Source organism: Lontra canadensis, unplaced genomic scaffold (assembly GCF_010015895.1).
Source record: "Lontra canadensis isolate GAN:19392208 unplaced genomic scaffold, GSC_riverotter_1.0 scaffold16, whole genome shotgun sequence".
In the NCBI taxonomy this organism is placed as follows: Eukaryota; Metazoa; Chordata; class Mammalia; order Carnivora; family Mustelidae; genus Lontra; species Lontra canadensis.
In genome coordinates, this window is record NW_022631010.1 from 353,690 (window position 1) to 381,575 (window position 27,886).

Below are 27,886 nucleotides of genomic sequence, written 5' to 3' on the forward strand. Positions count from 1 at the left end.
GACTACAAGGCCTGTGTCAGTTCTGACTCCGATGCTTCCTAGAGATTCTCAAGTCTCCTTAGTTTTTGAATGTTTAGTCCAAGAAAAGGGGTAGTTAACTTCTCCAACTGTACCTGTAGGAGTTGGGGAGACTGTCCCAGAGTATAGAGGTAGGAATTGAGGTGCACAAATACAGCTTCAGGCTGACTGGCAGCTCTGAGTTAAAGAGGGTGGCCTCTGGAAGAAGGTGGGTTTGGGTTCCACTGTGGCGTTGTTCACTAGCTGTGTGACCTTGAGCAGTTCCTGACCTGAGCGGTTCCCCCTCTGAAGTTACGAGGATTAGCTAATGTGTAGAATGTCCAGAGTACCATCTCTTGTGCCTGGTAAGCACTCCATAAACATGAGCTGCTATCTTATTGATCTGAATTTCTCCAAATTAAGAAGGTGGATTGGAAAGTAGCCTCCCCCCCCACCATATTTATATGCCAAAGGCAACCAGAGTCCTCCCTACCCCCCTCAGCATGGATCCAGCTGCTTTTAGCACAGACCTGCACTCTACTCCAACAATCAGCATCTTTAATGGGGTTCCCCTGTGGCACTGTCCCCTGCCCCCTCTGAAGTTCGCATGCCATGGGCCCGGACCCGATACAAGCATGTGAAATGGGGATGGCCCCAGTTGCTTAGAATCTGGATCTTCACCTTGGGAAAGGCAGCTGGGGGGTCATTCTGGGGAGACAAATGGTTCATGCCAGAGCCTGCTGTCCCGAGGGCTGCCTTCCTCCCCAGTTTTCCTTTGCTGTCCCATTCCTTTAGCACCCTCACCCCCAGAGACACACACCTGTAGGTGGAAAGTCTGAATCTCTGATTTCTCCACATCGAAGGTGAATTTCCCCAAGAAAACTTCAGTTTCATCATCAACCTGGAGGCCCTGGTGGGTGAAGAGTGAGTAGAAGAACAGTGAGGCACAGGTGGAAGAGGGAGAAAGCAACTTTATTGAGGACCTACTATGGCATAGTTGTATGCACGCTCTCATTTTTTGGTGTTAGGATAGTATAGTGTGGGACGTGGGCTCTAAGAAGTTCGCAGTTTAGTTTGGCCAATTGTCAGCTGTGTGACCTTGGCAAATAACATCCCCTTTCTGAGCATTACTTTCTTCATCAGTGAGGGGGGAGATGAAAATACTTCTTAGGTTGTTGACTGGATGCAAGGAGATGATCCATTTAAAGTGCTTAGCACAGAATAAGTGCTCAATAAAGCCATACCTAATGTTTGGATATGGTTGTAATTATAACCTGTGGGCCTGAGAGATGAGTGGTAATATCTCCATTTTTTGGATGAGCAGGCGAAGACTCAGTGACACCAATTTTCATAACTGGTATTTTCTAGGCAAAATCCCCCACCTCCTTAGCCTTAGCCCCACTCACGTAGACTGCGAAGTCTCGAGGGGCGCTATTGGCTCCCCCGGTGTGTGCCACACTGGGTGGTGGATGCTGCAGGGTGACGTCACTCAGTTGCACACGACCCGGTAGCCGGATCACCACCTGGCCCTGGTCGCCCTCAAAAGCCCAGCAATTCCCAGGAAACACATCTGGCTGCAGACGAGCAGGAAGACCTTCAGAACCCTCAACAGAGCAACTACGGCCCTTCCCCAGCCTGGGCATTGGTTCAGGTAGGACCGACCCTTAGCCCAACCTCTTCATTGGCCCCACCCAGCCCTCTACCTGGAGCCTGGGTGTTTGCGCTGCCAGATCCTGTTAAGCGCCATAGTCCCTAGGACCACTAGACCTGGCCTCCAGCAGGGCAATCCTCTGCCAGGCAGGACCCCACCTAGCATCATGACCTCAGTTCCATTGGGTCCCACCAATAGGGAGCTGTTGGGTCCTTTCCCCAGCATCCCGCCCCTGGTCTGTTTCTGGGATCCAGGTTCCAGGCCCACCTCCAGAATAACTGTTGGCGGCCGCGCATAATTCCAGAAGCTGAAGCGATTCCAGAAGTAGGCAGTGTTTGCATCTTCATAGTCCTGTGATGTCTTCTCTAGGTCAATGGAGGCCCCTGGAGCAGGAAGAAGCAATCATTCACAGGCTTCCAGGCCTGACCGACAGCTGGGGCAGGGTCTCTGAGGTCCGTCTTTTTGGTCTGGTCATATGTGTAGGTCTGTCTGTGTCAATGTCTCCATCTTTTTCTGTGTCTCCGAGTGTCAGTCTTGCAGTGTCTCTGGGTCTTACCCACAGAGCTGAGCGCATAGTCGGGTTTCCTCACAAAGTCTTCATTCAGCCTCTGGAATACAATCTTGGCCACTCTCTGAAAAGAGGGAGGGCAGGTCCTGGAGGGATGGAGCTTGCAGGTGGATTTACAGGGAGGTAGAGTTCCGGGACTAGGTTCTCTGGATTGGATTTTGTGGACCCCGAGAGAGAAATCCCAAGTTGGGGCTCTGGGGCGGGGTTTACTGCTCCAGACCCAAGGAACGGGCTCCGCAAGGGGCTTCCAAGGTGGACCTTGGACTGAGCAGTGTGTGGAGACACGGGCAGCACTTTGGACAGACAGAAGGCTGCAGGCCTCACCTCGCTGTTGGCTGCACGAACGCTGGACACCTCCTTGTGTAGTTTATCCAGCTCGGCCTGGAGCTGCTGCAGTTGCTGCCCCTGGGAGCGCACACGCTCGTGGTACTCGCTGTAGGCGGGAGGTTGGCACAGCGAGGTTGGCTCCCTGTCCCCCTGGGCACTTCCCCTAAGGTCCTGCACAGAAGTGCCTTTGAGCCCCCTGGTTCCCCACCCCAGGTGCCCTTTCACCTTAGAGTCAGCATCTCCTTAGGTTCCTATTGGAGGGAGGGAGGGACAAAATACAACGCTGCTCAGCTCCCACCCACTCTCTTCTCCCACTTCAGCCTGGGAGCAGCCTGACTCAAAGGGCCTACTTTTTGAGGACTGCCTCCCCTTCCCTGACCTGCCAGGACCTCTCAGAGACCCCCAACCGCCTCTGGGCACAATCCTTCAGAGAGATCTGTTTATATCCCTTTGTTAGGATTGGAGCCTCCAGCACTGTCCCCTCCCACCAGCTGAGGGGACTCCACACTTTCCAGGTTCATACCCTGCCAACCACCCACCCTGGGATACAGTTGCCCTGACTCACATTGTCCAAAGGAGGAACCAGGTACAGCAGCCCCCACCAGAGTGCTGGAGAAAGAAGGGTAGTCTCAGGGCAAGCCAAGGGAGAGGGTTTCCTTGGCATAAAGGGGTGGTGAGGAGAGAAAAGGCTTGAGGGGGGCTGCTGGATCTAAGGGGGGCTAGTGGGCTCTGAAGGGGACTGTGAGCAGCTGAAGGCCTTGAGTGGGCTGAGGGATACAGGAGAAAATGTGCCAGGTTTGGCTGCAAAGCATCCAGGGCTGGGGCCCCAGGGGATTCACCACCCCCTTACCTGCCAGAAAGAGGCTCAGTAGTGACACAGCTGTGAGCAGGAACCGGATGGAACAGACCTCCCTGAAGAACCGGAGGGAGACTGAGGCCCGGACCCTAATGCGCCCCGCAGCCCCACGCCAGGTCCTAAACCCAGCTTCTGCTGACAGGACCCAACCAGGTCCGATTGAGACAGGCTCAAGCCTCCGCGGGTCAGGCCCTGCTCCCCGCCCCATTCCCTCCCTCTGACCTGTATACAATGACCAGCGCGTCTCCTACCAGGGACAGCAACAGGCTCAGCACCTGCAACAGCAGGCCTGGAGAGAAGAGTTGGGGCAGAGATGAAGAAGGGCTCAGATAGGTTCAGGAGGGTCTTGGGAAGAGAAGGGTGGGCTAGGAGAATTAGATGAGGGCAAGGAGAACGAGTTCAGGCTCAGAGAAAGTGGCTCGGGCTCAGGGAAGGGTCTGGAGCCTGACATGGACGCGGGGCTCAGAACAAGCAGGTCTCTCAGAAATGAGGACTGGAGTTCAGAGAGGGGAGCCGGAGGGTCAAAGGGGCTCCGGGCTGGCGTGGCCCGTACTCAAGAAGTTCTTGGACACGCGCGGTGGAGGCATCTCCTGTCTCAGATCCAGGGTCGAGAGAAGGTCGAGCTGCTCCTCAGAGGCTACGGGAGATCCAGCCGGTTCTGCGGGAGCCCAGGGGCGCCATTGGGGCCTTGCGCAAGGCAGGTCCATTCTTTCCCCGGGACCGGGCCGCAGATTTCCCAGCCCAGAAGCGGGGCAGCCTCCACGGGCACTGGTCCCACCGCATCCCCACCCTAGGTCTCTCTGCACTCTGAGGCCCCACCCCTCAAGGATGCTCAGTCAAGACGTTGGTAACTCGGCCGAACGGAGACCCCGCCCTCAGGCGAGTCTTGGTGCCGCCTTATTTATAGGTAGCTACTTATGCGATCACCGAGGCCGCGCCTCCTCAGTGGTGTCCAATTACGGGATATCCCCGCCCCTTCCCAGGACCGTCCATCACTCCAAGGTCCCGCCCCCTAGGGAATCGTATTTGACACCTCCCTCTTCGCCCTACAGGCCCCGCCCCTTAGGAGGTAGCCCCCTAGATTTTATCCCGATTCCGTGCAAGCCCCGCCCCCCTTGACCCCGCCCCCTCCCTCAGCTCTCCCGGGTTCGACCCCGCCCGCACCCGAGGCCCCGCCCCTCACGGTTGCCGCGCCACAGGCGGTCTGCCCATTGTGGCTCCGAGGCGCAGGCTTCTGCCGAGAGCTTCCAGCCCATGTGGTTCCTCCGGGCACTCCTGCGCTCAAGGCGGGCTCACCGCAGCTCGAGCCCCGGGCTCTTCTGCCCTCAGGCTCCCCGGGGCCCGGCCCAGCTGACCGTTGCCCGCTGCTGTCCCCCGAGGTGACGCTCACTGAGCTGTTGCTGTTGTCGCTGTAGAAGTTGGATGTGTGCTTGTGAGGGGACTTGGCCGAGCCCGGGCGGGGGCTCCGCCGCATCCTGACCCCGAGGCGCCCTCTCACGGACGCCAAAGTCGCCGCCGCAGCCGCCAAGGCCCTCGGCTCTCCCTCAACCGATGTGCGCCGCCGGAACCCCACAGACCCTGTGTGCGGCCGACGGGCCCCCCAGCCAGATTCAACCCTCTCCTTCGTAGCTGAGCCCGGCTGCTGACGTCATAAAGGAGCCTATAGTCTCTACGGAACTCCCTGAGGGTGTGTCACAGAACTAGTCGTGACAGCCCTGGGAGCCATGGCAGTCTCTTATTCTTTCCCATGTTAAAGCAAACGATGACATCACATCACTTCCCAGAACGCCCTATCTTATGCACTTGTTTTAAAAGATTATCTAGCCCCCTTCCTGCTTAGTTTTTCGCCTCAGCTCATATCACCTATATGCTGTATATTTTACTTACATATTTCTTCATTGCCTGTCACACCCACTAGAACGTAAACTTTATGAAGGCAGGGATTTTTGTCCTGTTCACTAGTGTATCCTTCAAGACCTAGATAGGTCTAATGAATGAATATTAAGAAGGGGTAGAGTGGGGAGGCACCTGGGGGGCTCAGTCGGTTAGGCTTTTGCCTTCCGCACAGCTCATGATTCTGGGGTTCTGGGATGGAGCCTCGCATCCGGCTCCTTGCTCAGCAGGGAGCATCCTTCTCCCTCTGCCTCGCTCTGCTGCTTCCCCTGCTTGTGACCTCCTTCTCTCTGTCTGTCTCTCTGTCAAATGAATAAATGAAATCTTTAAAAAAAGGGGGGGGGAGGGAGTCACCCAGGGCAGTTCTAAATAAACACTTAGTTTCTTTTGATCAGCAAACCCTTCAGGCCCGTCCTCTCTTCCTAGTCCTCAGGCCAGAGAACTCAGACCTCAGGATCTGTGCTTCCCTCTCCCAGACCCATGTTCACCAGGAGTCCATGGGGTGAGAATTCAGCACCCATCAACCACCATACCCACACTCCGACCATCTTGCGATACCAAAATTGGAATGAGGAATCGCAGGTGGTCATAGCCAAGAGACCATTTATCCTGCTGTGCAATAGAATAGAAATTCAGGTTCCCAGGTACATTGTGAGATTCTACTTGAGCATTTCTTGAGTGGGTGCAGGAATGTGCATTTTTAACAACCATATGTGTGATCCTGATTAAGAACCACACTTTGAAAAGCAATGCAGTGCATTCTATGCACATTACACAGCTAGGCAAGTAGGTCCAGAAAGGGGAAAAGAGTTTCTAGAGTCCACACATTTTATGATAGAGATTAGATTTCCAAAATCCTGCCCTGGAGCCCAGTACTTTCTGCTACATCCCATTTTCTTTGGAATGTTAGGAAGAGAAAGTGACAGTTCTTAGAGGGGATGAGGGGGAGTGAAAACTTGCCAGGCTGTGTTCCTGCCCAGAAGGGGATGTGCCTGGGATCCCTGGGTGGCTCATTTCATTGAGCACATCCACCTTTGGCTCTGGTGGCAATCCCAGTGTCCTGGAAGTGAGCCCCGCATGGGGCTCCCTGATCAGCCAGGAGTCTCCTTCTTCCTCCCCCTGCTCTTGTGGTCTTGCTTGCTCTCTCTCTCTCTCTCTCTCTCCCCCTATCAAATAAGTAAAACTAAAAGAAGAAGAAGAAGGAAGAGGAGGAGGAGGAGGAGAGGGAGAGGAGGAAAGGAAATGCCCACATTAGTTTCCAGAAGGGTGGCATGAATACCCTGCTTGATTAGATGCCACAGAGGTCGGGGTGAAGGGAGGGAAAGGTCAAGGCACTTCGAGCTAAGAATTCTGGTCCCCTCTCTGACCTTCTTTGGATCCCACTGCCCCTGTCAACTGGGGATGTGAAGCCTTCCCCCAGTAACTGGGGCCTTAAGGTCTAACCTGGACCTTACTTAAAAACGGGACAACCCATGCCTGATTGTCTTGTGTTCTGTAGACCTCAAAGCTTGTTTGGGCAGGTAACTCCTGGGAAACAGATCAGGGCTTTCTAACCCCTCTATTAAGTTGGAGAAGCTGAAGCACAAGGAGGGACTGACTGTGTCTGGCTCAAGGCCACACAGCAAGACCCAGCTCCTCTGAAGGTCTAATCTTATCTCTGCTGCTGCCTGATACATTCCTTGGACAGAAGCCAAAACGACAAATTGCCAGTTCCAGAACCCACCCAGCATTCCTTTCTACTGCCTGGATGTCTTTCTCTGCTCAAACCCTGTCCTGGAAGCCCATTTTATTTTACTTATTTATTTTTTTAAGTAGGCTCCATACCCAATGTGGGCCTTAAACTCATGACCTTGAGGTCAAGAATCACATGCTCTACGGACTGAGGCAGGCAGGTGCCCCCTCAAAAGGCCATCTTAAACACTGTCTTCTCAGGGTAAGTGCCTCTGGCCACCCTCCTCTTGAGTTCCTCAGTCCTGACCCTTTCCTGCTCTGATGGGCAATGCAGTTATTTTGTTTGGTGTTGGAATCTGTGATGCAACTAAGCTACTGGAAGACAGAGAATGTGTGTGCGTCCCCTCTGTGGCTACACCCTTCCCCAACGTGTCTGCATAACACAAGTCTTGCCTATAGCAGGTGTTTTTAAACAGAATGGTGAAATGCATAGCCAGGATAGGCACTCCACACCTAGTTACATTCACACCTGAGTGCAGGCTACCATATACATTCATTCCTTCATTCAGTAAAAGTACTGCACATCTGTTTAACGGTCACTAACCTAAGTGAGGAGCTCTATGTCCAGAAAATGCACAATTGTTCAATATTTTATAGACAATATCAAGAACTTTCAGATCCCCTGGAGCTTCTCTATGGTCCCATTAGTAAGACCCCAAGTCCCCAAGTTAAAGACCTCTGGCTCCTGGGTAAGAAGTGTTCTGAACACTTGCTGTGTGTAAGCTAGGGACATACGTTCAATCACTCATTAATTCCAATGTGTTGAGCACCCACAGCACTAATGCTGGGGCCAGGGGATTCATTTATTAATCCATCCATTTATTTAGTCAGTTTTTTGAGGGTCTACCATGTACTAGACCCTCAGTGGGGCACTCCGGACAGAGAAATAAATAAGAAGCATCATGAGACCTGTGCCCTGAGGCCTCATTGGCTAGTGGGGACAGAGTAGGGTCCTGTCTCTCCCCTTGACTCCATCTCCACCTTATCCCAGCTCCCACTTCCCAAGAATGCATGCAGGATGGAGGTAAAGCTGGTGCAGGCAGGGAGGCCTGAGCTGATCACAGGGACCTTACCCCCTTTTCTCAGTCCTTCGGCTCCCTCTCCACCCATGACCCCCAGGCCTGCCTGTGTGTTTGACTAAAGGGTAGGGATTGCTGAACCTGCTGGGTGAGTCCAGTTGAGTCAGAGGCAAACGGGGTGAGCGGGCAGGAGGGCAGGTGGGCAGAGGGAGAGCCAGTCGCCCTGGGACAATGGCTCTGACAGTGTGTGTGCGGCGACTAACGGGGCTGCCGGGCACCCCTGACTGACAAGTGAGGCTCAGCTTTCAGGGTGAGGCTTTGTAGGGGTGTTCTAAGGATTTTGTAACTGGGGGGCTCCCATTTCTCCATTCCCTAGGCCCCCAATCCAGTGCCTAGGCATCTCTCCAGCCTGTCTCCTTCCTCCCCAAGCCCAGTTCTCTGCCTCTTCCCTGTCCCTCTTCCACATTTCTTTAAGGGTGAACCCAGGGGGACTGGACCCTGGTCTGGGCGTGTGTGTGTGTGTGTGATTTCTTTGTGGGGAAGGGCTGATAAATGACTATTTCAATTCTGAGCAGGCTTCACCCAAAAAACAAGGAGAATTCGCTGTGGTCAAGAAGCAGATATCAGGGGCGCCTGGGTGGCTCAGTGGGTTGAGCCTCTGCATTCGGCTCAGGTCATGATCTCAGAGTCCTGGGATCGAGCCCCGAATCGGGCTCTCTGCTCGGCGGGGGGCCTGCTTCCTCCTCTCTCTCTGCCTGCCTCTCTGCCTGCTTCTCTGCCTGCTTGTGATCTGTCAAATAAATAAATTAAAAAAAAAAATCTTAAAAAAAAAAAAAAAGAAGCAGATATCAGTGAGGTGAGTGGGTTGGGTCCTGGAGGGGGAGAAGCTGATCTGTGCACCATCTAAGTCCCTCTTTAGATGAGCTGGGGAGCACATTCCTGGGTTTTGGGAGCTGTATTCTCAGGAAGTGGGATCAGTCTCAGACTTGAGAAGCCAGACCCAGTCAGAATCAAGACTGGGGGGATTAGTTCTTGACTGTTAGTTACCCTCCGATCAGCCCTAGTTTAGAGTTAACCCTGTGTTGGGGGAGGAGGGTTTGGTTCCAGGTTTAGGATAAATTAGAGAGTTAGCTCCAAGTTTGGAGGGTTGGATCCTGTTTTAGGGTTAGGATAGGTTCTGGACTGGTGGTCAGGGTCAGCCCAGCGTTGTGTATCACAAGATTCCTCCTATCCTCAGCTGTTCCGTTGGCCACACTATGGGGCTCCGCTTGTTGGGGAGTGCCTGTCTGTGCAGGTGGTTAACTGCAGCCGTATGTTCAGCCCCAGGTGAGTAGGCCTGGGGGAGCCAAGGATGCAGGTGGGGCTGGACATGGTGTGGGGCCGGATGTGGTGTGGGGCTATCCTTGTGGGTCATTCTTCTGCTCCCTGCCATACCCACAGGTCTCTCGGGACCCTGGTGATCTCCCTGCAGCAGTTACAGAGTACTGGGCATTTGGTGCTACGGGAGGCCCTAGTGGATGAGAATCTTCGAGTGACCCCCGTGAGTCTCACGAGTCCTCAGCCTGCTATCCCCAAGCCTGAGAGTCCCTCTAGATAGAGAGTTCCATTTTTCTTATTTATTTATTTATTTATTTATTTAACAGACAGAGATCTGGCAGGCTGAGAGGCAGGCAGAGAGAGAGGGGGAAGCAGGCTTTCTGCTGAGCAGAGAGCCCGATGCGATGCGGGGCTCAATCCAAGGTCCCTGAGATCATGACCTGACCCGAAGGCAGAGGCTTAAACCACTGAGCCACCCAGGCACCCCAAAGAGTTCCATTTTTCAGAGGGGAAAACCCAGATCCAGACAAGAGTGATAACAAGATCCCCCAGCCACTGCTCCTTTCACTGTGGCCCCTAAATGGGTTAGCCCCTACGTGGGCTAAGAGCCAGGCTCAGCGCTGAGGACCAGGGGTGTGGTAATGGGGGAAGAAAAGGGGCTCAGTTCTGCTCCCTCGCCCAGGACCAGACTCAGTTCTTCTGGGAGGCAAAGATGAACCTGGCTGGGTTTTCCTGGTGTTTCATGGAGGGTCATATAACCTGGGAGGCATGGACCTGGGTTCAAATCTCTGATCCACCATTTCCCAGCTGAGAACTTGGACAAGTTATTTAGCTTCACTAAGCTGTTTCCTCATTTACATTATGTGGAGTCATAGGAAATGTTGAACTTCTCAGTCTGTTGTTTGTTGAGCTCTGATTATAAGCTGTGCCAGGCAATGAGGATTGAGTGGTGAGCACAGCCAGATAAGGATTTGCCCTCTTAGAGTTCCATATCTAAAGAGGGAGGCAAACATTGAACAGATATTCACATGAATAAATGCAAAATTGTCACTGATGGTTGTTATAAAAGAGCTAGGATAGTGTGTAATTTGGAGGCATAGTGTATTTGGGGGTCAACTAAGGTTCCCGAGGAAGTAGTGTTTGAACTTGGAATGGAAGGATGATAGGAGTTAACTAAGTGGGAAGGGAGAATGCTCCAGGCAGAAGAATGGGCAGATGCAAAATCCCAGTGCTCTGAGAGAGCATAAGGCGGGTGCAGGGCAGGAGCAGACCTCCTACGGGACAGGACTGGAAAGGCTGGCAGGGGCCAGACCATGCAGAGCTGGGAAGGCCACAGTCATGAATTTCCAAGAACAAAGAGAGAATTCTGGAGTCGTGTTTGGCCTCTTCAAGAAAGAGGTAACTTGCACATGCTAAGTTCTTAATAAGTTGTCAATATTATTAATGACCAGAGAGAAACTACAAAGTCATCACAGAGGCAGGCCAGGAGGGTCTCTGGGTACAGGTGGGAAAAAAAAAAAAAAAAGGCATTGTCTTTGGACTTCTCTTAGCCCCAGGCAGTTTGAGGGGCACTGGGGCACACTGTGTGTCTGGTTTCAGATCCAGGTGGAGCTTGACCTGAAATATCGGCCCCCCAGAGGGGGCAACTGGAGCCTGGGCAGAGGAAGATTTTGGGTCATCCATCCGGGACAGGTACCCCCGCCCCTCATCTCCTGCCATCTAAGCAAGGCCAGATTGTTCCAGCCCAGCCAGTTCTTGGAAGGGAGAAGTGGGACCTAACTGTTCTCTGGATCTGCTGGATGTGGTGACCCTTGGACCCGTGCTGCCCAGCCTGTTGCTCTGTAGTCCCTCACAGTCCCTCACTCCTTTCACTTATATTCCTTCCAGCTCAGAACTGATCATCCCCAATGTGGGCTTCCAGGAGCTGGAGTAAGTATATGGAGCTGATCTGGGATCACCAAGTCAGTCTTGGGACTAGGAGTCAGTGACCCAGGGTCAGTCCCAGGGTCTTGGGTGGGGCGGGTGTCAGTATTTAATTAATTCTAGGGTGAGAAGTCAGTCCTGGAATCAGGAGTCAATTCTGGAATTAGGGGTCCCTGGTTAGGGGTCAGTTCTGGAAATAGTGGGGTCAGTGTAATGGTCAGAGGTCAGTCCTAGTGTCAGGGAAGTCAAGGGGTGCCCAGAGATGGGTGACAGGTCCAGACACATTCCTTGAAGGCCTTTCTTATCAGGCCCCGGGAGGCGCAGCTGGAGCGGCGGGCTGTGGCATTGGGCCACAGGCTAGCTCGAGGCCTAGGTCAGCAGGATGATGAAGACGAGCTAGAGCTGGATGGAGCTGGAGGACGACCCTGATGTGGAGCTTTCAGGGGTCGTGTTCAGCCACCTCAAGAGGTAACTTGCACCCACTGCACACCTGCACCCACACCTACCAGCGTATCAGCCTCACATGCTTACACATGTAGGCCCGTGCTCCTCCATGCTCACAATCACACAATCCCAAGGTATGGGTGAGGAGTGGATATCCTGGGATCAAGCGTCACCTGCTCCTAGACATACACCCTGCCCCACTCACGCACACGGTTACACCGGCACACGTGGAGATGCCGGAGCCCACTTAGGGGATGAAACTTGATGAGGGTAAGGAGTTTTGTCTCTTTTGTTCACTGCAGGGTCCCAGGGCCTAGAATAGGGTTGGCACATAGTGGATATTGAACAAATCTCTGTCAAATGAATGAATGAATGAATGGTTTCAGGGCTCCAGGAATGAGTCAAATTCAGGGTAAATGGTTGAGATGGATGCCAGACAGACTGGAAGCACTCAGAATCCAGAAGTTCAGAGGGAGAGGAGGTCTTACCCCTAGCACTGAGCAAGAGTGTAGGTGGCCCAGGAGAGGAAGTGCAGTGAGAGCTGACCCTGTCCTTCCCACAGCCGCACTCGGGGCCTGGCTCGAGGGGATCCCTTCCAGGCGTGTGGAGCTCGGGACTTCCAGGTACCTACGCTCTCCCTCTAGGCCCCAACCCTTGGTGAATACCACCCACTCTGCACACTGGAGGTTTTCCCCCTCCTTTGGCAGGGATGGCTTCCTTTTCTCTTGCTTCTGCCTGCTTCAGGTGGCCGTCACAGTGCTCGAGGCCCAGAAGCTGGTAGGAGTCAACATTAACCCCTATGTGGCCCTGCGTGTTGGGGAGCAGCGCCGAGTGACCGCCACCCAGCGCGGGACTAATTGCCCCTTCTACAATGAGGTGCGTGCAACCAAGGAAGAGGGGCCTGAGAGGGACCCAGGATTTAGCCGGTGGGCGGAGGAGGCGTGGGCTAGGTGGAATCCTGCTAGTGCCTTTGGTAAAGAGGGGCTCTGTGAGGGAGGGGGTGCCAAGAGGCACCAGGACAGGGAGGAGGGCGTTCTTTTTGCAAGAGGCAGGGGCCAGGGGGCATGAGCCCTTCACATATACTTTCTCTCACCTCTCTTGTTACCCCACTTCAACCTAGTACTTCTTGTTCGAATTTCATGAGACCCGGCTTCACCTCCAAGACTTGCTGCTGGAGATCACGGTGAGGCGGCTAGGGATGAGAGGTATCCTCTAGAGAAAGGGGGATGACGAAGTTCCAGAACTAACCCCAACTTCCCCCAGGCTTTCCATTCGCAGACCCTCCCCTTTATGGCCTCCCGGATAGGCACCTTCAGGATGGATTTGGGCATTATCTTCGACCAGCCAGGTATCGAACCCTCCCCTCCTTTAGACTCATCTGCACCGACAGGGGAAATTGACCCTTTGGGCACTAATCCCTAGATACTAACTTCGGAGACAGAAACCTTTTCAGAAGGCTGACCTGCAGGCGCTTCCGCTCCTCCTCCCTACCGAGTCGGACACGAACCCCGGTCAGCGCAGCCCCACGACCGCCCCGTGCAGCCTGCCAGTGTCCCCTGAACTGTGGCTCTCCCCTCCGCCTCCAGATGGCCACTTTTACCAGAAATGGGCTCCGCTGCACGATCCCCGCGACACCCGCGCCGGGACCAAAGGCTTCGTCAAGGTCACTTGTCCGTGAGGGCGCGCGGGGACCTGCCCCCTCCGCTGCCAGCCCCGGGCCCGGGGCACAGTTCAGACATCGAGAAGTGAGCCGGGGTGAGGGCGGGTAGGGGGTGAGGTGGAGAGTAGGACGGGGCGTGGCCTCGGGGAGGCGGAGAAGGGGAGGGACCGAGACGGCGGCATCCTCCGACCTCAGCGCGCGCCTTTCTTGGGAACCTGCTCCTGCCGCGCCGGGTGCCGGCCCAGAGGCCGTGGGCGCGGCTGCGCGTGCGCGTGTACCGCGCGGAGGGGCTGCCGGCGCTGCGCCCCGGGGTTGGGGAGTCTGGCCCGCGCCCTGCAGGAGCAGCGCGTCTTCATGGACCCCCTACGTGCGCGTGTCTTTCCTGGGGCAGCAGGTTAGTCCCTCCCGTCCCCACCCGGCCGAGGCTCAGGTCCCGGTCCCGCGCTGACCCCTCTCCGCCGGCCTTCGCCGCGGCCCTCAGGGCGAGACGTCCGTGCGCGGCGAGACGGCGGCGCCCGAGTGGAACGAGCAGCTGAGCTTCGTGGAGCTCTTCCCGCCGCTGACGCGCGGCCTCCGTCTGCAGCTGAGGGACGACGCACCCCTGGTCGATGTGGCTGTTGCCACGCACGTGCTGGACCTGAGGCAGATCTCACACCCGGGCCGCGCGGGTGAGCGCACTGGGCCAGCGCCTGCTGCCTCCGCCCCGCCCGCCCTGGGTCCCGCCCCGACGCCAAACGGCATCCCCGAGACCCCGCTCCGCTTAGAGTTCGGGCCACTGGGTAACCCGCGCTCCAAGCCGGCCCCTCCCTTCGGAGCCTCACCTGTTGCCCCCAGACTACAAACCCCGCTCTCGCTCTCGGGTTGCCTCTGGTGACGAAATCCTAAGTACAGCTGCGTTTGCCCGGTAAACCCGCCAGCTGTGCTCTCCCTACAGCAACACACGTACAGAAATAAGCCCAGCCACGTACATTGTCGGTTTACTCCGACCCTCACCGGATCACCCGTGGCTCTTACCCAGTCGTGACTGCAGCCCCACGGCTTTGGCTCCGGCCCCGGCGCCACAGCTCCATTTTCCCTAGCGCCTTTGGGAGCCTCACTGGTTTAGAAGTGGCTCTCGGGTCTTGGTCCGTGGCTGTCGGTCCGCAGCTGTTTGCAGACTTCCCTCTCCGAGCTGCCAAGGCCCAATCCGACTCCCCGCCCCAGGAGAGAAGGGTGTGCTGCATGGACTGACCTGGTACCCATGGGCCCCATGCTCCCCTCCAAAACGCTGTTTTTGTCCCCCACAGCGGGGTTTAACCCCACCTTCGGCCCGGCATGGGTTCCTCTCTATGGATCTCCCCCCAGCGGGGGGCTCCGGGATGGTCTTCAAAGTCTCAATGAAGGTCTTGGCCAAGGCATTTGGTTCCGTGGCCGCCTGCTGGTGGCTGTGTCCCTGGAAGTGTCCGAAGGGAGAGCTGAACCTGAGCCTCCCCAGGCCCCACAGCGACCCAGATTGTCCCGGCTCACGAGAAAAAAGAAGAAAGCCAGGCGGGGTCAGACCCCAACGGGGATCCCACAGCCCCTGGATGCCAGCTCCAGTGGTGATGGTCCAGTGGAGATTCCCAGTGCCATGGAGGTGGAGGTGGAGGAGTTGCTGCCTCTGCCAGAGGTGGGGCCTGGGGTTTAGCAAAGCGACAGCGTCACTCTCAGCTCTGGGGTGTGTAACTGGCTCCCAGGCATTTAACACAGGGGGTGGAGTCTGAATGTTGGGGTCTGGATAAAGAATGCAGTGTGTGTATACATGTGCTTGCTCTTATGAATATAGGGCGGGGGGCTGACCAGAGTTAGGATGCTTGTAGTGACCTATCTAGGCCTCGGTTGCAATATTTTTCGGTAGGCATTGTGGCCAAGGAGTCCTGGTTGCAGCCTGGGTAGGTGGGGGCTGACTGCTGCCTGACCCTCCTTCCTCAGAATGCCCTGGCGCCCTTGCAAGATTTCCTGCTCTTCGGTGTGCTTTTCGAGGCCACCATGATTGACCCTGCCTTGGCCTCCCAGCCCATCAGCTTCGAGATCTCCGTTGGTGTGTAGCCTAGCTGGACCCCTGAGGGTCATGGGCTTGAGGGTGGTGACTCTTGTTCCAGACTTGGGCCCCTGAAAGGGACAGTTGAGTCTCAGTAAGGGATGGGCTCTGAATATTACTGAGGCAGAGGAGGTCTGAAGGAGGGGTCAGCCCCTCAGCCTGGTGCCCCCTGACCCTTGCTGCTCTGGCAGGTGGCGCAGGCCGCAGGGAGGAGCAACCGGGCGGAGGTGCCAGGGCCGGGAGGGAGCGGAGGGCGTGGCAGGGGAAGCAGAGCCTCTGCTGGAGTCCGAAGTGGGAGTACGGCCAGTGGAGGAGGGGGAGGAGCTAGGGACCCCTGCCCAGCGACCTGAGCCCATGGATGGCAACGGGTGAGTGTACCTGGTGGCTGGAAGGAGGGCGGTGGGAGGTCTCCAGCGGCCCAGGACTGCCCCTCGAAGCCTCTGTTCTTCCCTGGCCCGCACAGGCCCTATTTCTGCTTGCCCCTGCGTCACCGCAAGCCGTGCGTACGCGTGTGGAGCCTCTGGGAGGATCACACGTGGCGCCTGCAGAGCACTAACTGCGTGCGGAAAGTGGCCGAGAGGCTGGTGAGAGCGAGGCGGGCGGCCACAGGGAGAGGCCGCACGCAGCGGCGTCGGGAAGACTGCAGCCTTTGAAGGGGGCTCTGGGGCGAGGCTAATAGGTAGAGCACGGGGGAGCCAGCACCTTGAAGCCGCAAGGCTGGAGAGCCAAAGAGCATAGCTCCGGGCGAACTGAAAAGACCAGAAATTGTGGGAAGACAGGGGTTCAGAATTGCTACACCGAGGAAAGGAGCCGATCGTGAGTAGAACAACTGGGGGGTGCAGCCAGGAGAGAGCTAGAAAAAAGGATCCATGAGCTGGGTGGAGCTAAAGAAGCGCTGCGCCCAGAGGTGCGGCCGAGGGTGGACCGGGCTCTGGGCGGGGTGTGGTCTAAAAGAGGTCGGAGTCTGGGACACTCGGGACTCTGTCGCGCAGGACCAGGGGCTGCAGGAGGTTGAGTCTCTGCAGCGCAGGCCGGGAGCTGGCGCCTGCACGCGGCTGAAGCAGGCGCTGGAAGAGCTGGTGGCGGGGAGCAGGTGAGCTTGGCGCCTCCGCGTCGCGGCCAGGGGTCCCCGCCCCAAATTCCAGGGAGAGGGAGGCTCGAGGCGGTGTTTGGAGCCAAGGGCGGCTGGAAGCTGCGTTAGGTCAGCATTTTTACAGAAGAATGAGAAGATTGATGATTATCTCTATCACGGGAACTTGATGGAAATCACCGGGGTTTAGGCCCCTCCCCTCCAGTGGGCTGCTGTTCTCCGTCTCCTAAAGACTAAAGCTCCCTTACCCACCCTCCCCTCAAATCTCCTTGGCTCCTTTCCTCCACTCTTGTTACAGTTACCGACCTCCCCTCCTACTACATGGAGAAAATAGGAGCCTCGCCTTCCTCTATCCAATCTACCACCTTGCCAGCTCTGTAATCCATCTGCTCACCTTCGCTCCTGCTACAGCAGAGGAAGGGTCCCAGCTCCCATAGCCGTGGCTGTAATCTTGATTTCATCTCTCACTGGAGGAATTAGCTCTACAACTGTCCCCTTTCTCTCCTGCAGCATCAGCTGGTCCCTGGTTTGCCAGGTCATTATTGTAACCACATATACTTGTTCTAGTGACTTCCATGTTTGACCTTCACTGCCCTGAATTCTATAACCTGCTCCAGGTACTTCAGTGTTTTTCTGATCCTCTTCTCAAAAGATTTATCAATCCGTTTATTCAATAAATATCTATGGCACTTTACCATGCCAGACACTGTTTTAGGTGCAAGAATAACAATGAAAAAGCATTCTTGCCCACGAAAAAATCCCGAGATTTATATTCTGGTGGGGGATAGGGTGGGAGTTGAATGGAAACAGATAAGAAACACATAAAGTGCAAGGAAGAAACATAAAACTTATGATAAGGATATTGTTAGGGAGAAAACAAAGCTAATAAATATTAGAGAGAGATGGAGCCATTTTAGAAAGGGTGGTGAGGAGAGGCCATTGTGGAGTGACATGAAGAAGCTGAAGGAGCAAGCTGTATCTGTAAGCGTGTTCCAAGCAGAGGGATAGCATGTGCAAAGGCACTGTGGTGAAACATGACTGGTGTGTTTGAGGAGGAGGAAGGGAACCAGTGCGATGGCAGCAGAGTGAGCAGAGTAGATGAGGCTGCAGGGTGTGGGGGGGAAGGAAAATGATGGTGAAGAGAGGCATGTCGAAGCCTCATTGGCCATTTTAATGAACTTGGCTTCCTCTCTGATTTAGATCAAGAGCCACTGGAGATTTTGAAAACAGAAGGGATATGCCCTAACTTATCCTTAAAAAGGGTTGGTGGTGGGGCGCCTGGGTGGCTCAGTGGGTTAAGCCTCTGCCTTCGGCTCAGGTCATGATCCCAGGGTGCTGGGATCGAGCCCCGCATCAGGCTCTCTGCTCAGCGGGGAGCCTGCTTCCTCCTCTCTCTCTGCCAGCCTCTTCTCTGCCTACTTGTGATCTCTCTGTCCAATAAATAAAAATAAAATATTTAAAAAAAAAGGGTTGGTGGTGGAGGAATGATATAAGAGAGGAAGCAAAGAGATTACTAAAGAGGGCATTGTAATAATCCAGGTGACCAATAATGATGAATTCAATTGAGGGTGGTTGCCGTGGATATAGAATGATATGAATGGATTCAAGAGCAATTTGGACTTTGGAGGGACTTCAGAGGTGATGCAGGACTTGAGAATGGCAAGTATAGAGGATGAGGAAGATGTGCGGAGGGTCATGAATGACTCAAGATCTTGGCTTGCACAACTACATAGATGATGCTATTTACTGAGCGATGGAAGACGAGAGGGAGAAGGTCTGATGGGAGGAAAGGGCGTATCAGAAGCTCATTTTGGGGTATGTTAACTTTGAGATGTCTATTAGACTTATAAGCAGACATGTCTGTTGGGCAGTTAGCTGTCTGAGTTGAGTTCTGGGAAGACTTCTAGACTAGAAATGAGAAATAGTGAGCTGTCAACATGTAGATGGAACTGGCTAAGATTGTCTAGGGAGCGGAGAAAAAAGAAATCCAAGGTCCTGGAGGGCTCCAGCATGCAGACGTAGGGTGAGAGGAGGACTCAGTCAAGGGCCTGGTTGTCAGTGGTCACTTTTCCTCATTTTTCAACCTCTCAGGGTCAGTGGATGCAGTTGACGCACCCTCCTCTTGAAAGAGTCTGCTGTTGGCTTCCATGCACTTCATTTTCCTTTTGCTTCCCTTGCCATTCCTTCTCTTTTGCTGGTTCCCTCTCTCTTCTTGACCTGTACTCACTGCAGTTGTTTGTGTGATTATGTCCCAGGGCTTCACTGTATCTTTTCTCCATCTACATTGTCTACATCTCCAAAAGAGTAACCTCCCCTAATCCAATTTAATTCCTTGTTTGATTTTCCATACAGGGCAATTAAACTGTTTCTGTTTTCACTTTACTAAAATTATTTTATCTTTCTTTTTATTTATTTATTTTAAAAAGATTTTATTTATTTATTTGACACAGAGAGAGAGATCACAAGTAGGCAGAGAGGCAGGCAGAGAGAGAAGGGGAAGCAGGCTCCCCGTTGAGCAGAGAGCCCGATGCGGGTCTCGATCCCAGGAGCCTGAGATCACGACCTGAGCTGAAGGCAGAGGCCTAACCCACTGAGCCACCCAGGCGCCCCTCTTTCTTTCTTTTTTTCTTTTTTTTTTTTTTTTTTAAGATTTTATTTATTTATTCAACAGAGAGAGACAGCATGAGAAGGAGCACAGGCAGGGGGAGTGGGAGAGGGAGAAGCAGGCTTCCCTGTAGAGCAGGAAGCCTGAGGCGGGGCTTAATCCCAGAACCCTGGGATCATGACCTGAGCTGAAGGCAGACGCTTAATGTCTGAGCCACCCAGGCACCCCTAAAATTATTTTGTTACTGAAATTATTCTTTGGCAGGGAAATTTCAATGAAAGATTTGTCCATATAATATTTCACTATTTATAGTGGTGGCCAGTGTGGTTTTCTTTTTGTGGCTATTATTTTTATCAGATCCAATTTCCCTGAATCCAATCTTGTGGATCTAAACCTTTTTTTTTTTTTTTAAGATTTTATTTATTTATTGGACAGACAGAGATCACAAGTAGGCAGAGAGGCAGGCAGAGAGAGAGGAGGAAGCAGGCTCCCTGCAGAGCAGAGAGCCCGATGTAGGGCTCCATCCCAGGACCCTGGAATCATGACCTGAACCGAAGGCAAAGGCTTTAACCCACTGAGCCACCCAGGCACCCCTGTGGATCTAAATCTTATCAAGAAGATTTGACTCAGTTTTATTTTATTGATTATTTCTACCAATAGAAGTCTTGGGAGCAAGGAGCATTATTAAGCTAAAAGTGTAAGCTCTGGGAGCAGTATTAGGTGAAAAATCCTTGGAGTTATTTATTTTATGTATTTTTGAAAATTTCCATAATAAAAACTTAAGAAATCATCATGGGTCATAAAGGACCCCAAATATGTCTCAAAAATAATCTGGGGTATCTGGTGGCTCAGTCCATTAAGTGTCTGTCTTCGGCTCAGGTCATGATCCCAGGGTCCTGGGATCGAGTCTCATGTTGGATTCCCTGCTTCACTGGGGGTCTGCTTCTCCCTCTCCCTCTGTCCTTCCCCTCCATTTGTGCTCTCTCTGGAATGCTCGCTCCCTCTCAAATAAATAAATAAAATCTTTAAAAAAATAATTTTACTTTACCCAGCAAATACTTTTTCAGCATTGATTAGGTGCCAAGGCCTAAGGGTACAGTGATAATCAGAATGAGGTCCCTGCCCTAGAGACTTTCTATTACTTTATATTTGGAGAGACAGAAAAAGCACAATATGAGGATAGAGAAAGTGGCAGGGACTGTTTAGAAGGGAGGATGAAGAAAGTTCTGAGAGGAGGTAACATTTGAGGAGAGGTCTGAATGGACATGAGCCATGCAGAGATCCAGGGGCCAAACATTCTAGCAGAGGGAGTAGCTGGTACAAAGGCCTGGAGGTGGTGATGGGCTGGGTGTGTTTCTGGAGGAGCAGAAGAGCCAGTGCAACGGTGGGTTGGACATGAAGGGACAGTAATAGTTAATGAGGACAGGGAGGTCAAGGGAGCCTGATTGTGTAGGACATTTTTTTAGAAGATTTTATTTATTTATTAGAGAGACATAGGGAAAGAGGGAACACAAGCAGGGGGAGTGGGAGAGGGAGAAGCAGGCTTCCTGCTGAGCAAGGAGCTCTATGTGGGGCTTGATCCCACTCTGAGATCAGGACCTGAGCCAAAGGCAGACGCTTAACAACTGAGCCACCCAGGCACCCCTACATAGGGCATTTTTAAGAATTCCGTTGTTGGGTGCCTGCTTGGCTCAGTCGTTAAGCATCTGCTTTCAGCTCAGGTCCTGATCCCAGGGTCCTGGGATCAAGTCCCTCTCCCACTCCCCCTGCTTGTGTTCACTCTCTTGCTGTGTCTCTCTCTGTCAAATACATAAATAAAAATCTTAAAAAAAAAAAATTCCGTTGTTGACTCTGAGCTGAGAAACCCCTGGAGAGGAGTGAAATAGTCCGGAAAAGTGTTGACAAGATCCCTCTGGATGCTGTATTGAGACTATTCGGGGCGGAGGGAGGGAAAGCACAGATGTAGTGGTAGCAGCTAGGAGGCTGTTGCAGTAGTCCTAGGTGGGAAATGATGGGGGCTTGGACTCGGCTGGTGCTGGGAAAGGAGAAAAGTGGTCAGATGTGGAACGTATCTTGAAGGTAGAGCCTAAATAACATGCCGACGGGTTGATGTGGAATGCGAGTGAAAGAAAGAGCAGCGAAGGGCTTCTCTGAAGTTTTGAAGTAAAGCACAGTTTGGGGGGGTGGGTAACTGGATATCGTGCACTTGGTTTGAGCTACCTGTGGTCAGTTTGGGAACTGTCAGGCACAGCACATCTGAGCCTTTAGTGTGTGTTGGAATCTGCCAGGATATAAGCACGCGGGTTCTAGCAGCAGCTCTGGAGTGGGGCTGATGCTGTGTTTCTGACTCGTTAATACTAATGCTGTTGGTCCTGGGCCAGCTTTGAGAAGTCAGGCAGCAGGTGGTTGCATACCAGTGCATTCTGGAGCTCCACTCCATTTGGGAGTGGTCCACATACAGAAGCCATGGTTGGCTTAGGAACATAAGAGAGAAGGGCTGCAAGCAAGTCTGGGGGTGGGAGGTCTGCTCGGAGCGAGGTGGCTCCTCAGGGTCAGCGTTCCCTCCTTTGACTCCCATCTGCCATGCCCACCCCTGCTCGCTGCAGACAGTTCTGCCACAGTGCTGAGCACAGGACAATGACCCGGCCCAACGCCCTGGATCGATGCCGAGGGAAACTGCTGGTGCATAGCCTGGTACGGTCCAGGGAAGGGGGACCTGGGCCATCTAGCTGGGGCCTTCCATTCATGTTTTCTTCCTGCCCTTCCAGAACCTGTTGGCAAAGCAAGGACTGTGGCTTCTACAGGGTCTGAGACAGGGCAATGTGCAAGAGAGGGTGGCACTGGCCAAGAAGCTCTTGGCAAAACTCCACTTCCTGGCCCAGGAGGTAACATCAGGCCACCATTTCCCTACCATGAATGATGGTTGCCCAACAGTGATTGCTGCACAGCAATGTACTATTGAACCGTACACTTAAAAATGGTTGCAGTGGTAAATTTTATGCTACCCATATTTTATCACCCCCCCCCCCCGCCAAAAGAGGTTGGATGGGAGGTTGCCTGTGGAGCATCTAGGGGAGAGATGGCTAGGAGGCAGGTGGGCACATGGATCTGGGATTTACAGATCTGTGTCAGGGCTAAGATGGGTATTTTGTCCATCTGTCCAGTGGAAGCTGTGGGAACAGGTGGTTCCACCTCTATCCGTGACTCAGTTCTCTGTCCGCAGCCCCAGCCACCCCTCCCAGACGTGCTAGTCTGGATGTTCAATGGGCAGCGCCGTGCGGCCTGGGCCCGGATTCCTGCCCAGGATGTGCTGTTCTCCGTGGTCGAGGAGGAACGGGGCCAGGACTGCGGGAAGATCCAGAGTCTGCTGCTCACAGTGAGGGGGACAGGGTCGCTGGAGACTGGAGACTGGAGGGGCGGGGGTGAGGGGGCACAAGAGGGTGGAGGCCTATGGCTCCCCACAAGGGGGTCCCCAAAGTCTTTTTTTTTTTTTTAAGATTTTATTTATTTATTTGTCAGAGAGAGTGAGCACAGGCAGACAGAAGGCAGACAGAGTGGCAGGCAGAGGCAGAGGGAGAAGCAGGCTCCTCGCCGAGCAAGGAGCCCGATGTGGGACTCGATCCCAGGACGCTGGGATCACGACCCGAGCCAAAGGCAGCTGCCTAACCAACTGAGCCACCCAGGTGTCCCCCCAAAGTCTTTTTAAATGAAAAAACTTTATTTAAAATATTTTTCAATTTTTAATAAAAATTTTTTAAGTTAAAAAAGTTTTAGTTTTTAACTCTAAATTATTCAAGAATTATTATTTTTAAAAGTATACCTGAACTCTTTTCAGTTATCCCCCAAACTGAAAGAGGTTACCCCTTTACCTAGGTTCACTTTGATGTGAGATAAACACCGGGTTTTCAGAGCTCTGGGCCTGCGTTGGCCCTTTTGCTGACTGGGCTCTGGCAGACCAGCAGGTGGTGAAGATGGGAGAGTGACTAGTCGGTTTCTTATAAGTACAGCTGGTTTGGGGGGCAAAATGTTTCTAACTGAGGAGTCCCTGGAACAGACGCTCACGGGGTCCCTAGTGCTGAGAAGCTGTGGCCCTTGGGGTAAGGGACAGGGAATCTAAATGCATTGGGGCGGAGGGGACCTAGAAGGTAAGTGTGGGGTGTGGGGGTCCTGGATGGAGGGCAGGAAGTGGGATGTAAGGGTAAGGTACAGAGAGCTCTCCTTGGGTTTGGCATCAGGAAATGATCTAGTGACACAGAGAGAATGGGCATGCCTTGGTAGAACAGGGGCTGGTCTAGCTGGGGTAATAAGAGGCAGACCCTAACATGCCACCTCCCTACAATAGGCACCTGGGGCAGCTCCTGGTGAGGTCTGTGCCAAGCTGGAGCTCTTCCTGTGGCTGGGGCTCGGTAAGCAAGCCAAGGCCTGCACCTTAGAGCTCCCCCGGGACCTGCTGCCCGAGCCCTCCGAGGGACTGCCCCACCACCTGTACCGGGATGGTGAGTACAGGGCCCAGCTCGATATTTGCACAAGGTATGGGGCTAGATGCTCAGCTGGGGTTTGGCGGGGGAGGGGTCTGGGGTCAAGGACTCCAGTGGTCTCCTGAGCAAACATCTTTGTGTTCTCCCTAACCCAGACTTCAGCTACTTCCAGCTCTGAGCTCACTTGTACCAGGCCCGAGGGGTGTTAGCAGCTGATGACAGTGGGCTTTCGGACCCCTTTGCTCGAGTCCTCATTTCTACCCAGTGCCAGACCACAAGAGTGAGGGCTGAACTGGGATGTGGGTTCTGGGGGGACTCCGGGAGACGAAGTGGGGTGAAGGCCGAGCTTTTCCTCCGACCCTAAGTCTCTCTTCCTGCCCTGGGTTTTCAGGACAGGTTACTGGTTTGGACTGCCCTGATTTTAGAGGGTGGTATAAAACTGGAGGGCCTTCAAGGTGAGGAATGGTTTTCTGGGGTTGACTGTAGGACTAGCCCCAAAGGTGGAAGATTATTTAGGGGTCCCTGGCTAGGAGGGCAGGCTTCAACCCCAGTGTGAAGGGCACACTCATCTTTATCACACTCCCTCCTTTTGGGATAAACAGCTGCTTAAAGGATTACTTTAGGGCAATAATGCTCACCTGGGATGTGTTTTGGGAGATCCTTTGGATGCCTGCTTTTGAGTTTCTCTCTGCATGGCCCCCAAGGTCCTGAAGCAGATGCTGAGCCCCCTGTGGGATGAGCTCTTGGTGTTTGATCAGCTGATCATAGATGGGAGGAGGGAGCATCTGCAGGAGGAGCCGCCATTAGTGCTCGTCAATGTCTTCGACCACAATAAGTTTGTGAGTGTGGCCTGGGTCCCACCTGGGTTTCCACCCCTGAGTACCCCCACTCCTCATCTTGATGCCCCCTTCCCCTGGCTCCTGAGCTTCTTCTACTTTTGTCTTCCTTGTCTTGCTCTCCACAGGGCCCCCCTGTGTTCCTGGGCAGGGCACTGGCCGCCCCAAGGGTAAAGCTGATGGAGGACCCTTACCAACGCCCTGAGCTACAGTTCTTTCCCCTAAGGAAGGGGCCCCGGACAGCTGGGGAGCTCATCGCCACCTTTGAACTCATTGAGCTGGACTACAGTGGCTGCCTTGAGGTCAGAATACCCTGGGTTAGCCAGCATGGGCTGTGGACTCCTCTTGTTATTCTTTTTTTTTTTTTTTTTTTTTTGACAGAGAGATCACAAGTTGGCAGAGAGAGGGGGGAAGCAGGCTCCCCGCTGAGCAGACAGCCCGACTCGGGCTAGATCCCAGGACCCTGAGATCACAACCTGAGCAGAAGGCAGAGGCTTTAACCCACTGAGCCACCCAGGCGCCCCTCCCCTTGTTAGTCTATCCAGGTCCAGAGAATATGGAACATGGGTATGTCCTGGGATTACTCCTCCAAGTACTTGGCCCCCAGAGAATGCAGGCTGCAGATCTGTCCTGAGGTCACCTCATTGGACTTCCTGAATTCAGGGAACATTAGAAGTAGACACACTGTAGGTTCACCTTGCCAGGCTTCCAACCCTGGATACCCAAGGCTGCAGGTGGATCCTCATGCCTCAGATGCCCACCCTCCCGCCTAGACCGAATATTTCCTGGGCTGCTCCCTTCCTGCCCATCCAGCCTTGCCCAGTTCCCCTGGATTGATATATCCCTAGGAGCTCTCAGTGTCCCCTCCCTGAGCCCAGTTTTCCCTCCTTTGGCCTGATTCTTCCTTGACCTCTGTCTCTTGCCCCCCTGCAGCCCTCAGTGCCCAGTGACGTAGAGCCCCAGGACTGACACCCCTGGTCGAGCACCTCTCTGGACGCCTGTCCCTGCCACCTGACGTGCGTCCAGTGCTCAGGAAGTTCCGTGTTGAGGTATTGCCGGGCACACTTACATCTCCCCCACTCCCACCACACATGCATCTGGGTGCCCTCAGTCAGGTGCAGGCCCCTGAATGTCTCGCTTCCTGACCCCAGGTGCTGTTCTGGGGTCTGAGGGGCCTTGGCCGTGTGCATCTATTTGAAGTGGAGCAGCCCCAGGTGGTGCTGGAGGTGGCTGGGCGACGCGTGGAGTCAGAGGTCCTGGCCAGTTACCGTGAGAACCCCAATTTCACTGAGCTCGTCAGGCATCTGACAGTGGTGAGGACGTGGGCGTGGAGCAGGAAATGCTGGACTAAGAAGTGAAAGGGCAAAGGGATGATGAATTCCCAGCCAGTTATCTTAGATTAATCAAGGGATCAACAAACTTTTTATAAAAAACTAGATAGTAAATATTTTAAGCCATACAGTCTCAGCTGCAATTACTCACTTCTGACTTAGTAGCGTGAAAACAGACTTAGACAATAAGTAAATGAATAAACGTGACGGTGTTTCAATAAAACTTTATTTACAAAAACAGGCAGTGGGCCAGATTTGGCTTGCAGGTTATAGTTTGCTAATCTCTGGGTTAATCCATGAACTGGTGGTGCTGTCTTGGTTCCGTTGAGGCGATGGGTTAGGTAAGTGTCAAGAAGTATGGGTCAAAAGGAATCGATCTAGTCCCTGAGACACCATGCATTTTTCGTGTATTTTCTAATTCCTGTAGTATAGACTTTGGACTCAAGTTCTGGCAATGCTCATTAGGAGCTTGTCAGATTGCTTGTCTTAGTTGAGCTTTAGGTTTTTTTGTTTGTTTGTTTAAAGGAGCAACAGGTACAAAAGAAAGAAGGATTGAAGGCAGGAGTACTCTGAGGAGCCCGTGAGCGAAAGGATCTGGGGAAAAGTTCAGAGCACTGAACAGTGCTCTGTCCCTGTGAGAGGGTACTGGGACAAAGTGTAGTGGTTCCAGACTGCAAGGGGGTAAAATCCCACAAGAACAAACAAACAAACAAACAAACAAACAAACAAAAAAACAAAAGTAACAGAAAACCTTAACATTTCTTGACTTTATTTCATATGTAGGAGTTTTCAGTTTGAAAACTTGATTGTGCTGTAAACTGGTGAAGCTGAAAGCAGTTCGCTCACTGAACTTCTAGGAAGTGTTTCCTTTCATTTCCCATTTCCTATCCCTCTTTCCATTGTGCCCTTGAAAAGAATGAGCTTTCTTCAGTTGTTGGGTTGAGTGCTCCGTGGGTGTCAGGTAGGTCCAGCTGGGTTGACAACGTTCTGCAGGCCTTCTTTAGGAAAGCCTTCTTGGTGATTTTCTGACCCAGTTGTTCCATCCATTGTTAAGAATATGCTATTGAGGGCGCCTGGGTGGCTCAGTGGGTTAAACCTCTGCCTTCGGCTCAGGTCATGATCTCAGGGTCCTGGTATCGAGGCCTGCATTGGGCTCTCTGCTCAGCAGGGAGCCTGCTTCCCCCTCTCTCTCTGCCTGCCTCTCTGCCTACTTGTGACCTCTCTCTCTCTGTCAAATAAATAAATAAAATCTTTTTTTTTTTAAAAAGAATATGCTATTGAAATCTCCAACTATTATTGTTCAGTTGTTTTTCTTACCTTTAATTTAGTCACAGTTTACTTCTACTTTGAGAAGTAGGTACATGTATGTTTACAATTGTTATAGCTTCCTATGAATTGATGTTTATCATTATAAAATGTCCCTCTTTGCCTCTAGTAAAATTTTGTGTCTTAAAGTCTATTTTTCTTGATAGTATAACCACTCCAGCTCTCTATGGCCACTGTTTGCCTCATATATCTTTCCCCATCCTTTTCTTTTCAACTTATTTTTGTATCTTTCTAAAGGGTGTCTCTTAGACATCAGGAAGTTGCATCTTTTTTTTTTAAAGGTTTATTTAGTTGAGAGAGAGAAAGTGTGGTGGGAAGGGGCAGAGGGGGTGAGAGAGAATCTCAAGCAGACTCAGCACTGAGCACAGATCCCCGATCCTCATGTGGGGCTCAATCCCATAACCCTGAGATCATGACCTGAGCTGAAATCAAGGGTCAGACACTTTTTAAAATTAATTAATTAATTAATTAATTAAATTAATTTATTTGACACAGAGAGACACGGTGAGAGAGAGAACAAAGGAGGGGGAGTGGGAGAAGGAGAAGTAGACTTCCCGCTAAACAGGGAGCCCGATGTGGGGCTGGATCCTGGGACTCTGGGATCATGACCTGAGCTGAAGGCGGAGGCTTTTTTTTTTTTTCTTTTGATATTTTATTTATGTATTTGACAGAGGCAGATCACAAGTAGGCAGAGAGGCAGGCAGAGAGAGGGGGAAGCAGGCTCCCCACTGAGCAGAGAGCCCAATGTGGGCCTCCATCCCAGGACCCTGGGATC

The 27,886-nt window shown here is 53.0% G+C and overlaps 2 protein-coding genes across 4 annotated transcripts in view; one reads left to right on the forward strand and one right to left on the reverse strand.

Annotated features, from left to right (window-relative positions):
* Window positions 1–445: 445 nt before the first annotated feature.
* Window positions 446–5,023, reverse strand: SPAG4 (sperm associated antigen 4). 3 transcript variants are annotated; one of them, XM_032858781.1, is made up of 12 exons: window positions 4,696–5,023; window positions 3,953–4,057; window positions 3,622–3,688; window positions 3,394–3,455; window positions 3,109–3,152; window positions 2,769–2,794; window positions 2,541–2,649; window positions 2,205–2,280; window positions 1,916–2,031; window positions 1,404–1,571; window positions 818–907; window positions 446–705 (listed from the first exon to the last, which is right to left on the reverse strand). In XM_032858781.1, exons 1-12 carry the CDS (start codon window positions 4,871–4,873, stop codon window positions 556–558), a joined length of 1,191 nt encoding a protein of 396 aa, XP_032714672.1. In that variant the 5' UTR covers window positions 4,874–5,023; the 3' UTR covers window positions 446–555. The 3 variants fall into 3 exon arrangements, with proteins under 3 accessions (XP_032714672.1, XP_032714671.1, XP_032714673.1); XM_032858780.1 differs by having other exon boundaries at window positions 4,564–5,023; XM_032858782.1 differs by having other exon boundaries at window positions 4,583–4,761.
* A 3,018-nt stretch (window positions 5,024–8,041) lies between these two features.
* Window positions 8,042–27,886, forward strand: part of LOC116868773 (fer-1-like protein 4) — a 33,263-nt gene continuing 13,418 nt past the window's right edge. Inside the window, 34 exon segments of the mRNA XM_032859415.1 lie at window positions 8,042–8,047; window positions 9,280–9,368; window positions 9,483–9,582; window positions 10,959–10,988; window positions 10,990–11,051; window positions 11,247–11,288; window positions 11,591–11,689; window positions 11,691–11,750; window positions 12,289–12,349; window positions 12,471–12,602; window positions 12,847–12,909; window positions 12,990–13,074; window positions 13,313–13,393; window positions 13,396–13,471; window positions 13,598–13,696; window positions 13,698–13,746; window positions 13,748–13,780; window positions 13,868–14,054; window positions 14,673–15,034; window positions 15,337–15,445; window positions 15,637–15,684; window positions 15,687–15,813; window positions 15,909–16,029; window positions 16,438–16,538; window positions 21,747–21,834; window positions 21,909–22,025; window positions 22,364–22,516; window positions 23,483–23,636; window positions 23,774–23,898; window positions 24,323–24,457; window positions 24,583–24,756; window positions 25,388–25,418; window positions 25,421–25,503; window positions 25,606–25,767. Coding sequence (XP_032715306.1) covers window positions 8,042–8,047; window positions 9,280–9,368; window positions 9,483–9,582; window positions 10,959–10,988; window positions 10,990–11,051; window positions 11,247–11,288; window positions 11,591–11,689; window positions 11,691–11,750; window positions 12,289–12,349; window positions 12,471–12,602; window positions 12,847–12,909; window positions 12,990–13,074; window positions 13,313–13,393; window positions 13,396–13,471; window positions 13,598–13,696; window positions 13,698–13,746; window positions 13,748–13,780; window positions 13,868–14,054; window positions 14,673–15,034; window positions 15,337–15,445; window positions 15,637–15,684; window positions 15,687–15,813; window positions 15,909–16,029; window positions 16,438–16,538; window positions 21,747–21,834; window positions 21,909–22,025; window positions 22,364–22,516; window positions 23,483–23,636; window positions 23,774–23,898; window positions 24,323–24,457; window positions 24,583–24,756; window positions 25,388–25,418; window positions 25,421–25,503; window positions 25,606–25,767 — 3,444 coding nt within the window.

Bases quoted from the DNA above. Each gene is read 5' to 3' on its own strand.
- SPAG4 (XM_032858780.1), bottom strand. From the start codon at position 4,873: ATGCGGCGGAGCCCCCGCCCGGGCTCGGCCAAGTCCCCTCACAAGCAC. The intron at 4,058-4,563 runs GTGCGGGCGGGG...GGGCTCCCGCAG, and splicing joins CGTGAGGGGCGGGGCCTCGG to AACCGGCTGGATCTCCCGTA. The intron at 2,795-3,108 runs GTGAGTCAGGGC...TCCCTCCAATAG, and splicing joins TGGTTCCTCCTTTGGACAAT to GAACCTAAGGAGATGCTGAC.